Below are 14,384 nucleotides of genomic sequence, written 5' to 3' on the forward strand. Positions count from 1 at the left end.
AAGAAGGCTGAGCATTGAAGAATTGATGCTTTTGAACTGTGGTGTTGCAGAAGACTCTTGAGAGTTCATTGGACTACAAGGAATCAGACCAGTCAATTGTAAAGGAAATCAATCCTAAATATTCACTGAAAGGACTGATGATGAAGCTGAAGCTCCAATACTTTGGCCACCTGGTGAGAAGAGCCGACTCATTAGAAAAGACTCTGATGCTGGGAAAGACTGAAGGCAGGAGGAGAAGGGGACAATGGAGGATGAGACGGTTTGGTTGGATGGCATCACCGACTCAATGGACATGAGTTTGAGCAAACTCCGGGAGATGGTGAAAGACAAGGAAGCCTGGAATGCTGCAGTCCATAGGGTCGCAGAGAGTCAGACACGACTAAGTGACTGAACAACAATAGGTCCATCCAAATTACTGCAATTGGCATTATATGAAGTAATAATGTTGAGTGATAGTCATATATATATATATATATATATATATATATAGTATGTATATACCACTCTTCTTTAGCCAGTTGCTTGGGATGTTTTCATGTCTTAGCTACTGTAAAGAGTGTTGCTTTGAATAATGTGGTGCATGTATCTTTTCAAATTAGAGTTTTTGCCTTTTCTGGCTATATGTCCAGGAGTGAGATTGTTGGATCATATGGCTACTCTATTTTTAGGTTTTTAAGTAACCTTCATACTGTTCTCCAAAATGGCTACATCAATTTTACCATTCCTACCAATAGTGTAGGAGAGTTCCCTTTTCTCCTCATCCTCGGTTGCTGACTTTCTGCATGAACGTTAAACTCACTCTAATTCTTTGGTCCCATCCACATTTGTCATTGTTCATAATAAATAGTATTTGCTGATAGTCTGGCTGTAAGTAGGGTTGCAAATGACTTTTTTTCTAACATAAATACTATCATTTTTTATATACATTTTCCAGTATCTCTCTATGTATGTACTTTTTAAAACAAAAATTATACATTATCATTGCCTTCATCTTCAGACTTTCATCCAAGCGAAACCACAACCACTTTCCTGGTTACAGAACACTCTTCCTGAGTCTCAGTTTTAATGACTTTATAATATTCTGTCAAGCGGATGAACCACCATTACTCAATCATGCCCTTGTTATTTATATACCACTTAGGTTGCTTCCAGTTTCATTAAAACAAACAATGTCGCAAGTCACAGTTTCAAGAACATAATTTTGCTGCACCCTAGATCATATCTCCTCAAGTTATATTTCAAGAATATCGACTACTGAGTCAAAGTGTTAGAAATCTTTATGGCTCTCAAATCTAGGTCCTCTTAATTTCTGTTGATGTAGCACCTGGGGTGACTCATGGCTCCTCAAATATTTTGCTCTCCTTCCTCAGCCCCAACTTGATCTTTGAGCTCCTCGATGTGGTGCCAGGTATGAGCCAGGCCCAGGGATTCCTGCACAGTGGAAGGGATGTGCACTTAGATAACTGACCAAGTAAGGCAAGGCTTGGGAAATGAGGCAAGTATTGAGCAAGACAGGGAAGAATCCAAACCCGAGTGATGAAGTTCAAATTAACTATTGTTATCAAGCAAAACAGGGGGCCTCTGCTCTCTCCTCTCTAATCCTGCTAGCGGGGGGAGCCCCAGATACCTCTGAGCCTTTTCTACCCGAGTCCTACCCTCACCTTCAGGTATCCTTTTCTCTAAGGCCTTCCCGACAGGGTTTTATGATACGGGCCCCTGAGCATCGACTAGGACAAGCTTTCCAATCCATGATGAAATACAGAAAACAAGGACAACACTTGGAGTCTTTCATATAGCTCATTGCACATAATTTAAGAGGCCGTCCTTTAATCTCAGCTTTTGTCCTTCATGCTTTCTTGGAATTAATGTGTTCTTTCATTTATTAACTGTCAGTGGCTTTGTTTAGCAGTTCATTCAGCACATGTTTGGAAAGCTCACTACCTGCCAGGTGCTACCCTAGACCCTGAAGACAAGCTGTAAACGCAAGGGACAAAGGCGCCTGACAATCAGCTTTTTCAATTGTGATGTTAAGTGCCTGACATGTACCTTTTGATTGCTGAGGCCTCCACTTCAAAGAAATCCATTTCGAATAAATACACTGCCCGCTATGAGACTAGATAAAGAGCAGGCTGTCCCACCCATGTACGTCCCTTTTTCTTTTTTTTTAGAGAGACCTCTGGCGACCTAGATAACTCACCTTTGACTGACTGCTTTTCCCTTCCTGTGCTTTAATTCCTATTCTTTTGCTTTAAATTCACCAATAAAGAGCATACACCCGAAACCCTTCGTATCCCCACCTCAACCCCATAAAGACAGAACCCCAGGTCTGCTCACTCTCCAGTTCTCTCTCCCTCCCTCCTCTCACCCCCCACCTCTGTCTGTGTGGCCCCAGCAAGTCTTGCACCCTCCAGGACCTGTCAGTAACAAGCCTTGTCTTTTCTAAGTCCCCTGACGGTTGTTACTGAGGTGTGTCTTGCAATCTTAATAAGAAGCACAAGGGCTGGTCTACTCACAACATTGGCTCCGAGTGGGGAAATGTCTGTGGGGGTCGTCACAAGTGGCACGGCCCAGGGAGTGTCCCCAGACACCTCCAGCTTACAGTATCACTACCATGAGTCTGAGAGGACCTGAAACAGCACCCCTGCTCAGCCCAGCATGAGCTCTACAGAGGCTCTGTCTCCCCACCACCCTCCGACAGCACTCAGGTTTGGACATCATTGTATCTCCATGGCAGTGTCCTGCACAGACACTTCTTATCAAACACTTGCTGAGGAAGGGGTTTTAAAAAGACACTGCAATCCCCAGAGGACTAATGGGGACACTTGTGTGCCCAGCAGAGGGCCTGCTGGTGGTTTGAAGACGGTGTGAAATCAGCCAACTCTGGGACCATGATGTTTGGCTTCCTTGCAGCTCTGCTGTAGGATCTTCAGCAAATTCTTTCATCTCTCAGCCTGTGCCCTCTCTTGTGAAATGGGCAAGACTGTAACAGTACTTGCCTTAAGAGGTTATGAAGATGGAAGCCCTCTGCACAGTTCTTGGCACACCAGAAGCCCTTAATAAATGTGACCTGTGAAAGTCACTCAGTCATGTCTGAATCTCTGCGACCCCATGGACTGCAGCCTGCCAGGCTCCTCTGTCCGTGAAATTCTCCAGGCAAGAATAATGGAGTCGGTAGCCATTCCTTTCCCCAGGAGATCTTCTCAACCCAGGGATAGAACCCAGGTCTCTCACATTGCAGGCAGATTCTTTACCATCTGACCCACCAGGGAAGCCCCAAATGTGACCTAGTTGTAGCAATAAAAAGGCAAGAATACTGGAATGGGCTGCCATTTCCTCCTCTAGGGGATCTTCCTGACCCAGACATCAACCTTGTGTCTCTGATGTCTCCTGCATTGGCAGGAGGATTCTTCCACCACTGAGCCATCTGGGAATATGTAATTATGGAAACATTAAACCAGGTGAAAGGTCACAGCCCAGAGAACCAAACTGAAACTGAAGATACATCTGAAGGGCCAGAAATATTAAAGATATAACAGGGAGAATTAAATTTGTACATGAAGAAAGAAAAAAAAACAAACTAGCCAGACTTTCTCTTCCTTCTCCACATGCCAGTGATAGAAGCTGATAGAATTTTATTTATGTCTGTGATAGAAACATGGCAAAAAGCCCCTGACCAATCCAGGTTTCTCCGATGATGGGCATAAGCCAGAATCCAACCACAAATGGCCACAATGAGTTGGGGGAAGTGGAACCAGTGGATAAACATACAAGTTCAGGGACTTTCCTAAAGTATGGACATTCCACAGACAGATGATTTCCGGTGCCATAGAGAGCTTTGGAATTTAAGAAGTCTAAAGGAGGGTGGGACGGGGGTAAAAACAGAACAGTAGCCACAGCAAGCAGCAGAATAGAGGCCCATGCTTACAGAAGTTGCTCTTAGCTCTGTGACTGAAATGCAATGCTGTAAAGTTTAATACCAGGGGTGCAGATAAAATAATGTCAGCAGACTGGATAATTGAGGCTTTTGGACTCACTTCTTTGCTCTCTTGCTTTCTGGAGGGAGATTGATAGAAAAAGGAGCTGGGTCCAGTAAACCAAGAATTCCTCAGAGTTTTAAGTATATTTTTAGTTCCTCCTGACATCTGGGAGAGTTGAGACATTATTTCAGGATCAGAGATCAGATCCCGATCATGCTCTTTACACTGGGTTAAACATCACTCTCTAAAACCCTTTGATGAGAATTAATTATTGCAAAGATATGCACAGGCTAATTGAGACCACATTTACAGTGTCTGCAGCTTCTGATGGAAGACGTTTCTGGCTGAGTGGAGCAGATGCCATTAAACCAGTTGCCTGTTTTTCACCGTCTTCCCAAATTCCTTCCTGGACCTGCCTCTGGGCCAGACCTGCCCCACTCAGGACTGGAGCTGCCCAAGACCAGGGGTATGATCACGGGTCCTGAGTTGCATCCTTACAGAGCAGTGCTGGACCCAACTCACTGGTCCCACTTGGTTTTTACAGGGTGGGCTACTTGACAAGGAAAGAGTAAATCACAGAACCACACAGTTAAGAGACCAGGGAGATCTAAGTCAACCTCCCATCCAGTAGAAGAACCCTGTTCTGTCTCAAACTGGGCAACGGTGGGACTGATACGTTTGCAGACAAATGCCAGGACCTGGCCGAGCCATGAGGCTGGTGATTACAGGACTGCAACCAAACCCATCAGGGCTGGAGGGTGAGTCCCTTCATAAGAATGCCAGGAGCTACAGGACCAAGGGTACAGCTGGGACTAGCTCCTTCTGCCCCTTTAGGGCAGGTTGGGGTTCCCCAGAGTTAGGACTCCCCCCACCCCACTCACTCAGGAACCTTTCCTGGGCATGTCTGACAGGGGAACATTCTCAGAGAGGGGCCAGGACAGGGTGGCAAGGCAGGCGGTTCTGGTTACTATGTACAGTCGGATCTGCTGAGCCATGATATGGCTTCCCCTAACCGAACCTAATGCTGTTCCCTGGAGCCAGATAAACTCTACCTTTGTACAAGACACACCTACAAATATCTGAAGACAATAATTTATCCTTTATCCTTCTACAGACAAAATACACTCGGCTCCTTCAACTCTCCCTAATTGCCATTGTTTCCAAACCCTCCCACATCCTCTGGGCTCATGTTAGTTTCACTAGGACCCCCTTGGTGTGACCCTGAGGACCAAAGAAAGGAAACAAGAGCACAGTGGATAAACCACAGATTTGAATCTCCGTGCCATTATTCTCCATGCCTCAACTTCTTTCACAGCTTCCTCTGCAGCACTTGATTACCTTAGTTATGAGAAATGCATAAGTCAGTTCATGGAGAGCCTGTAACTGTGCCTGGCAAGGCAGCTGATAAGCAGCTAAGAAAGTCTCAGCTATTTCTTAGCACCCTGCTTAGCTTCTAAGAAGTATGCAAGGACTTCACTGGTGGTCCACTGGTTAAGACTCTGCACCAATGCAGGGGGCCCAGGTTTGATCCCTGGTTGGGCTGCCACCTATGGGGTCGCACAGAGTCGGACACGACTGAAGCGACTTAGCAGCAGCAGGTAACTAGATCCCACATGCCCCAACTAAGAGTTTGCATGCCGCAGCTAAAAATCCCACATACCGCAATGAATATCTAAGATACCAGTAAGATTCAGCACAACCAAGATATAAGGTCTGATGCAACTAAGATCCGGTGCAACCAAAAAATTTTTTATTAATGTCCGCAATGTATATATAAATCCTGCAGATGACTGAAGCAAGTCAGAGAAAAACAAATATCATATATTAATGCATATTAAATATCATAATTAATCCATATTAATACAGAATCTAGAAAAATGGTACTGATGGACCTATTTACAGAGCAGGAATACAGACTCAGACATAAAGAACAGATTTATGGACACAGTGGGGGCAGGAAAGGATGGGATGGACTAAGACAGTAGCATTGAAATGTACGCATTACTATACGTAGTACAGATAGCGAATGGGAAGTTGCTGTATAACACAAGGAGCTCAACGTGGTGCTCCATGACAACCTAGAGGGGTGGGATGGGGTGGGAGGTGGGGGTGCAGAGGTTCAAGAGGAGGGGACATATCTATGCCTATGGCTGATTCATGTCGCTATATGGCAGAAACCAACACCACATTGTAAAGCAACTATCCTCCAATTTAAAACATATAAACTCGAAAAAAAATCCTGCAGCTGATACTCCATTACTTGCCAGTTTTCTTACTCATAAAACAACAGTACCACCTCTGAGCTTTGATGAGGTAAGGAGTGAGAGGGCTCCTGGTCAGCACCTGGTGCCTAACAAGCAGAGCATACACTCTAGCTTCCTTCCCCTGTGTACAGACGCAGCCTCTAAGAGTCAGTCTCCGTGGGCATCTCACATTCTGCATATCTTGCAGGCACAGGAACTGACTCCCTTTGCTCCAGACTTTTTTTTTTCAAGAGTATTTGTATCATAAATAACCCTGGAAGAGAGAGAATGTCTTCCTTTGGAGCAAAGCACAGACAGGCTTTGTTGTTCAGTCGCCAAGTCCTGTCGAACTCTTTGCAGACCAACTGTTACTGTGCATTATAAAAGATTTGAGTTCCCTACGCTCAGAATTTCTCTCCATTGTGTGTTCAGGTGTCAGCCTATGGAGACTGGAGCTCAGAGAACCAGTGAGAGGAAATGCTGGTACTTTGGCCACTGGCATTGCTGTGAATCACAAAGTGCTGTCCCTAACTCACAGAGCTCGCCTTTTGCCAGTGTTCATGAAACCTTGGCAGCTACTTCACTCACTAGCTTGCCAGTTGGTGAAATCTCAGACCCTCCACGGTTATTGACTACAACCTAGAGAAGAGACAATGGCAAAATATCCCCCCCGCTGACCCTGCAGTAAAGATCTTAAACTGTCATCAACCCTATCACAGTCTGTCCATACTTAGTCTGATTTCGAAAAGAATTCTAAGTGAAGAATTTTTATTTCCTTATTTATTCATTTTGATTTTCAACTTCCTGATTTTAATCAAAAGTTCCATTCACTGAGGTCCTTCTAAAGCTTCTTTCGAACTTGAAGGTCCCCTTTTCAAGCGCCCTTGTCTGAAATGCAGGCCAAGGTCTCTTCTGCTCCACTCACTTCTCCCACCAGCGCAGGCAGACCCTCCTTCTAAACCTAGATTCTCATCCGTAGCACCAGACACCAGTCTGAACTGTATAAAATTCCTGACAAGCTTCTACCTTCCTTCAATTTGTGGCCAAGAGCACAGCAAGTCCTACCATCATCCTAGGATGCTCTCCAATCTCCCCTCCCCCTTTACTGAGAGCACTGGCTGGGCCTCTCAGGCTAACTCCCCTCTGCCTCTAAACGGTGGGCATGTGTAACCTGTGGGGTGTGGCACAGCTGAAGGTCAACAGGACGCCAAGTGATGTAGTCAGAAGAGAGAAGATCACCCACTGGCTGCTGGAATCTGGCCTAAAGCTGGTAACACTGTAAACCCCCAGGCAGATAAGTGACCAGTGATTTTCATCATTTTCTCTCTTAGATACTTTCTTGCATCTTATATGCATCCTCCCTCTCTGCCACAAAACTGGTTATATCTAGGTCTCAGCATCTGGCATTAAATTATACCATGATTCTTTTCAAAAATAAAAAAACAAGGAAGCCAATAAATCTCTTGAACTACAGTGCTTTTCTCTTATTCATCTTTTTTAATTTGGGCAGTTTTATTTTTAGATTTTACTGTCTGAAGATTTATTACAATATTTTTAAGCATGTGACTGGGTATCCCAAGACCTCAACATCTGGTCATAAGTTACTTGCAGAACTGTGGCATAGTTTTCTTTATTTTGAAAAAGCAATTAATCTGTGATGGCTTAATGGACATCAAATGAATAAAAGCAGCTTTTATCTTAACAGCATTTCAGCAGTCAGCATGGGCTTTATCAGGCCCCGTGATCAGGGATCACCCAGAAAAGTTTAGTACTTATTAATATGTTCCCAGGATAACTCCATGGAATGGGTCCTTGCCTTATAGGCTTGTTACCACAGTCCCTTCCACTCTAGGTGTGGGTCTTCTACCGAAGCTGGTCCTCTTCATCATTGCATACCTCCCTGTCTGCAGCAGAAAGCTGATAACGACACAGGAAAGGCTTCGTGCACAGCCCAGTCCTCAGCCCCTGTGGCTCTACCTTCAGCCCTATTTTAGCTGAGGCAGGCCTGTCTTTAAGTAAAGGGACTTGCATTAATTTCTCCCTCCTTTGATCTTCTGCCTCTGCGACTTCACAAAGTCCTGGCTTTAAGGCTTTTCCCTGCCAAGAGCCATGCTCAGACATGCAGAGTATTCTCTTTGATCCAGGCCCCCCAAATCCTAAAATAATGCCTCCCACCTCACCTGCAGGTTCTGTATTTTCCTTCAGGCAGTGATAGGACACCGCTACTTTTTTTTTTTTTTAATCAGCCAATTTAGAGTAGAACCTCATTGTCATTTTTTTAAAAATTCCTCTAAAGTTTTGAGATTTGTTTTATTAACAAAAGACCAGCACCTATATACTTCTTCTTCTTCTTCTTTTTTTTTTTTTTTTTTTGTCTTTCCAAGTATTCTAAGAGGCTCTTCTCTCACTTCAGTGATAGGGCCATAGTTCAAAGCAGCTTTAGAATCATGGGGGTGGGGGAAACAATCAGTGCTATAAAATCACAGGCCATGTTTCCTTTCACTAATTTCTCTTTTCCCTCCTCTTCCTTCTCACACTCTTTGCTTCACCATAATTGGTTAAAGGCTCCGTCAGCCTCCTTTGCACAGAGAGCAAATGGATGGTCCCAGGCCGACACTGGCGAGGACCCCTGAAGTACTTGTAAGCCTGACGGTCAGCATGGTGGCAGTGGAAAACCCATCTCCCTCACTGGCTGCAGAAAGCAATGAACCCATCCACCCCTCAGATCACACATGGGAAATCCCCAAAGATCACCTCCTACATGTTTGAAATACTATTGAGAAATATATTTTGGAATGGTATTTGAATTATTCACCATTGTACCGCTGTCCAAAGAAGGCAACATTTACACACTCACTCTGTTCCCCTTGCCCAGGACTTCTCATTGAGCAGATTGGAGATGGCCACGCCTGTGCAGCACGGCCGGGGGTGCTCTCGGTCAGGACCTAGAGTAGCTGGGCCCACATTAGCACAGAATTCTCCCCGTGCGCCAACCCCAGCAAGCACAGCCTGCCAAGGAACCACAGAGTCAAAGGGGAAACCAAGACCGAATGGGGAGCTCATCACAGCAGCCTCCTGGAGCAGCAGAGGAGGAGGTCTGGGGCAGTTTGGAAGCCTGAAGAGCACAGTAGAGGCCAGGGCACCCAGGGCGTTTAATCAGTCTTGATCCCTAGCTGGCTCCATCGACGGCTCCCACCAACCTGACCAGTTCTAGAATTCCGACCAGCTAAGCCATGGTCAAAAGCTAGTGCTAAAGCACCCTGACTCCCCCCTCACCGCCACCCGCCTGGGCCCCTGGCCAGCTGTCATCTCACCTTGGGGGCAGTGGTCCCTCCTGGCTGCCCAGGAAGGCACATAGTTCCCCTCATGGCAGCTCCTCAGCGTGGGCTGAGGGGGAGGAGTCACCAGCATAAACTGCACACTCACCAACAGGCGGCTCTGCTGTTTGTTGTGGCAACTGGGCTGGGAGGACAAGGGAAGGAGTCCTGGAGGGCTGCCTTGCTGGGGAGACCTCAGCCAGGATGCTCCTGAAGAGTTCTGAACTCTGGCAGGGGCAGCCGATTTGGCAGCCCCCTGAGCAGTGCCTGGCAGAAAGGAGCACAGGAAAAGCCGAGTCAGGGACAGACACGCCAAAGAGAGAGGGAGCGGCCGGCCGGGAGGAGCCCATCAGCGGAGTGGCTGGTGGAAACATCCCAAGGACAACAATAGCTGCTTTTATAACTGTGTGTGGGGGTTATGGGTTTAGAGTCCAGGAACAACAGTTACGAGGAGAACCAGAACGAGGTGCTTTCTTCCTCCACAGAGGACCGATGCTGGAACGCCTGGGAGGACGGAGCTCCATGAGGCTGCAGGGTCTGGGAGAGGCCATGGCCGGCGTGGGGAGGAAGGCCATCTGGGAGGCCTCTCGGGAGGCTGTCGGGGCCTCTGTGGGGACATGACCAGGGCAAGAGTTACTGACAGCAGAGGGAGAAAGTACCCTCCGCTGGGAGAAGGCCGTCCTCTGGAATGAGGGAGCCCCAGCCCCCAACAGCCCCAGGACCCAGTCCACATCCACGCCCTCCAGATCCCACAGGCAGGCAGCGCCATGGCCCGCCCCTCAGCCTGACCCAGGCTCCTGGAACTTACCCCTTCTCCCCACTTTAGAAACCTGTTTCCCACCAGCAGCAAACCTCATATATTCCTTAAGAGAGAAACAAATACCTAGAACATGCAGTAAATCCATTGTATCACAGGAACAAATGACCAATCTCTGAGCCCTTCACGTGCTGCCCTTCCAGAAGGTGCATCAGTAAAGCTGTGCAGGTTGCTGCCTTAGTGTCCGACAGTGTGCAACCCTATGAACTGTAGCCCGCCAGGCTCCTCTGTCCATGGGATTCTCCAGGCAAGAATACTAGGGTGGGTTGCCATTTCCAACTCCAGGGGATCTTCCAAAGCTAGGGATCAAACCCGCATCTACTAAGTCTGCTGCCTCGGCAGACAGGTTCTTTACCACTAGCACCACCTGGGAAGCCCTATTAGAGTCTCTGCAAACTTCCCTGGAGGCTCAGACGGTAAACCATCTGCCTACAATGTGGGAGACCCAGGTTCGATCCCCGGTTTGGGAAGATCCTCTGGAGAAGGCAATGGCACCCCACGCCAGTACTCTTGCCTGGAAAATCCCATGGATGGAGGAGCGTGGTAGGCTATAGTCCATGGGGTTGCAAAGAGTCGGACACGACTGAGCAACTTCACTTCACTCACTTGTAAACTCAAAGGAAATTAAATACTTATGGTGGGAATTTAAGCAGAGAAAGTACTTTCAGGTGGAAAGGTCCTTATACATCCCCTCATCACACAGGAGATCTAGAGGGTGGACATTCAGCCTAGGTGGTGCCCCACCCTCAACTTTAGGTGTACTTTGAAGTGGGAATGGGAATGACTGGGCCCTCAAAGGAGGGGTGGGAAGGGGTAGAATGCCCACCCTGTTACAGTCCTGTGGCTAGACTTTCTTTCCCACCTGCACAGGCAGCTTCAGCAGAAAGCTGATGCCAAGAGTGCTGGCCCCACCTGAACCCACTTGCTCCTGATAATCTGTGTGGCCCTCAGGACCAGGTGGGAGCTGAAGCAGGACAGCATTTCTATAAGTAATGGTTTCTGCGTCTCTTATGGCCTAAGCCAGTTAGTCCCAGCAGAACTTCCCTCAACCGAGCAAGCTGGATCCATCTGCTGCCCGGCTCCTCAAGGATTCTCCACCCTTGGTAAAGGGCTCAGGCACCTGCCACTTGACCTTGACTCCACCTCCAGCCAGAGCACACTTGACACCTCATCCTCACCAGCCACCCCTCCACTGGCTGCCAGCAGGAGGCACCTCCTCACCCGCTCCTCCTCCTGTGCCTCAGACCACATCATCCTACCCATCATCATGCCCAGAGGAGCCCATTCTATGCTCATTCTTCTGTCCAGCGGATTAGGCTACTCCTAGCTATAGTCCTTTCACAACTCAACCTTACCAAGGATTGTTTCTGAAAGGACCCAGAGTCACTCACAAGAAAATATAAAATTAAACTGAATATTTAAAAAGTGAAACTGTGTAAAAGCTGATAATACATGCAAAATGGTTTCCTAAGTGGATTATGCAAAATTGCCAAGCATTACATCTATCCCTGAGTTTCACGACATGCACAGTACAAAAGGGAAATAGAATGGGTCACGTAATTCTCCATGCTGTGAGGATGCAAAGGCACTTCATCAGAAACTGGACCTTCCAGTGCTAATCTCTGCAGAGAAGGGACAATTCTACCCATAGATTTGTAAAAAATGTTCATTTATTTGGCAAGGAGCCTGACAGGCTACAGTCCATAGGGTTGCACAAAGTTGGACACAACTGAAATGAATTCGCACACTTGCACGCTGGGTCTTAGTTGCAGCGTGTGGGATCTTTAGCTGTGGCATGTGGGATCTAGTTCCTTGACTAGGGATCGAACCTGGGCCTCCTGTTGAAAGCTTGGATGGAGTTTTAGCCACTGGACTACCAGGGAAGTTCCCTACCCATAGGCTTTTCAGAAAGAAATACTCACTATTTGGCCCCTTTTAAATATTAACACTTATGAAAGCAAGGAAATATTAAAAGATTACTTGAGATTTTTGCAGGGAGCTAAAGCAACATGGTTTGGGCAAGAGTCTAGAAGCTTAACACAAGACACAGTAGTTCTCCAAACTTATGGTTGCCCAGGGCAGGGAGCTGGGGGTAGAGAAGGAATAATTAGGGGGTTTGCAATGGACACATACATAAGGACCTACTGTTTAGCACATGGAACTTTGCTCAAAGTTATGTGGCAGTCTGGATGGGAGGGGAGTTCAGAGGACAATGGATACACGTATAAGTATGGCTGGGTCACTTGAATTTATTACAACACTGTTAACTGGCTATACCCCAATACAAAATAGAAAGTTAAAAATGTGTCAATGACATTGTTATTGCTGTTGTTCAGGCACCCAATCGTGTCTGACTCTTTGTAACCCCATGGACTGCAGCACGCCAGGCCTCTCTGTCCCTCTGCATCATCTCTGTGTGCAATGACGAAAAAAAAAAAAAAGACAGTGGTTCTCAGGGCACCTCACCACGTATTCTTCAGGGAAGAAGAAGGTTTGAGGCGGAGGAGCACTAGGAAATGTGGTGGGATTATTAACTGCTATAATAATGGGGGGGGGGTGCAGGCAAGGATGCTAATATCCTACATTAAACAGAATACTCATGATAAAGAATGATCTCATCTAAAATGCTAATGGTGCCCCATTGAGAAACACTGGAAGAGGCATCAGTAATTAGCACAACTCTTCTAAAGCCTTAAATACCAATGAAATCTTCAGAGAGCTGACAGCAAAGATTACAAGAATGTCTGCTCTGAGACTACAGATGAAGGGGCATGCAGCCTTCTGATGCGTCAGTCTTGCTGGTAGTGACACGAAGACCACCCTATGAGGGGGTTGGAGCCAGATGAATATTGTTAACTGGGGAGACAGCTGGAAGATGGGGAGCTATAAGGATGCCTGTGGAAAGGGACAGGCATTTTCATTTTTTCATATGGCTAAGCGAGGATACAACTGGGACACTAAAACTGCACATCAACACATCACGGGAGAATCTAGTCGAGAGCACTGATTTTCAAAGTGTGGTCCCCAACTAGCATCACCTGGGAACTAGTTGACACTACTGCCTACTGAAGACAAGAAACTCTGAAAGTGGGTCCAGCCAGGTGTGTCTTAACAAACCCTCCAGGTGAGTGAATCAGGCTCAAGTTTGAGAACCACCAGTCTAAAAGGTTTAGGGCTAACCATGGCAATTGGTCACCAGAGATATTTTAGAAATGCTGTCTCACCTCTGTGCAGAGTCTCTATTAGACTCTGAGAGGGAGGGGGATGTTGCAACATATCTCTTGCAGGCCGGTTATCCAAGGTGGTGGGCCTGAGAAGGAAGACCTAAGTGATGAGAAACAAGACTAAAGAGTGAATTACCAAGGGTCAATTTAAGTCTCAAGTCAGATTAATCATCCTAGAAGGATTTTTTTTTTAATTGAAGAATAGTTGATTGACAATATTATATTAGTTTTAGGTATACAGCATAGTTACTTAGTATTTTTATAGATTATACTCCATGTAAAGGCATTATAAAAATAATGGTTAGAATTCCCTGCGCTGTACAATATATCCTTGTTGCTTGCCTATTTATACATAGCAGTTGATATCTCTTAATGCCACACCTCCATCTTGCCCCTCCCTCTTCCCCCTCCACACTGGTAGCTACTAGGTTGTTTTCTATACTGATAAGTCTGTTTCTGTTTTGCTATACATATTTTATTCATTTTTTATATTTTACACATAAGTGATGACATACAGTATTCGACTTTTTCTGACTTATTTCGCTAGCAAAATACTCTCTAGGTCCATCCATGTCATTGCAAACGGCAGAATTTAATTATTTTATGGCAGAGTAATATTCCACTGTATATATCTTTCACACCTTTTTTATCCATTATCTGTTGATGGACACTTGAGTTGCTTCCATATCTTAGCTATTGTGAATAGCGCTGCTATGAATACTGGGGTGCACGTGTCTTTTCAAAGTATATTTTTCCAGATACATACCCAGGAGTGGAATTGCTGGATCACATGATAGTTCTATTTT

General features: G+C 46.1%; 1 protein-coding gene across 6 annotated transcripts in view; it reads right to left on the reverse strand.

Moving 5' to 3' along the window:
* Nucleotides 1–14,384, reverse strand: part of MYLK (myosin light chain kinase) — a 280,078-nt gene that overhangs the window by 210,898 nt on the left and 54,796 nt on the right. For 2 of the 6 annotated variants that reach the window (XM_060418652.1, XM_042232305.2), the window contains one exon: nucleotides 9,647–9,804. The exons of 2 other annotated variants lie outside the window; for them this stretch is intronic. Coding sequence is in view for 2 of the 4 variants with exons in the window: in XM_012095872.4 (XP_011951262.4) it covers nucleotides 9,535–9,588 (54 nt within the window). In the remaining 2 variants the exon portion in view is untranslated. Of the gene's footprint in view, nucleotides 1–9,534; nucleotides 9,610–9,646; nucleotides 9,805–14,384 lie in introns of those variants that run through there. 2 more of the 6 variants (XM_012095872.4, XM_060418646.1) reach the window with 1 other exon arrangement.

This window comes from Ovis aries, chromosome 1 (assembly GCF_016772045.2).
Source record: "Ovis aries strain OAR_USU_Benz2616 breed Rambouillet chromosome 1, ARS-UI_Ramb_v3.0, whole genome shotgun sequence".
NCBI lineage: Eukaryota > Metazoa > Chordata > Mammalia > Artiodactyla > Bovidae > Ovis > Ovis aries.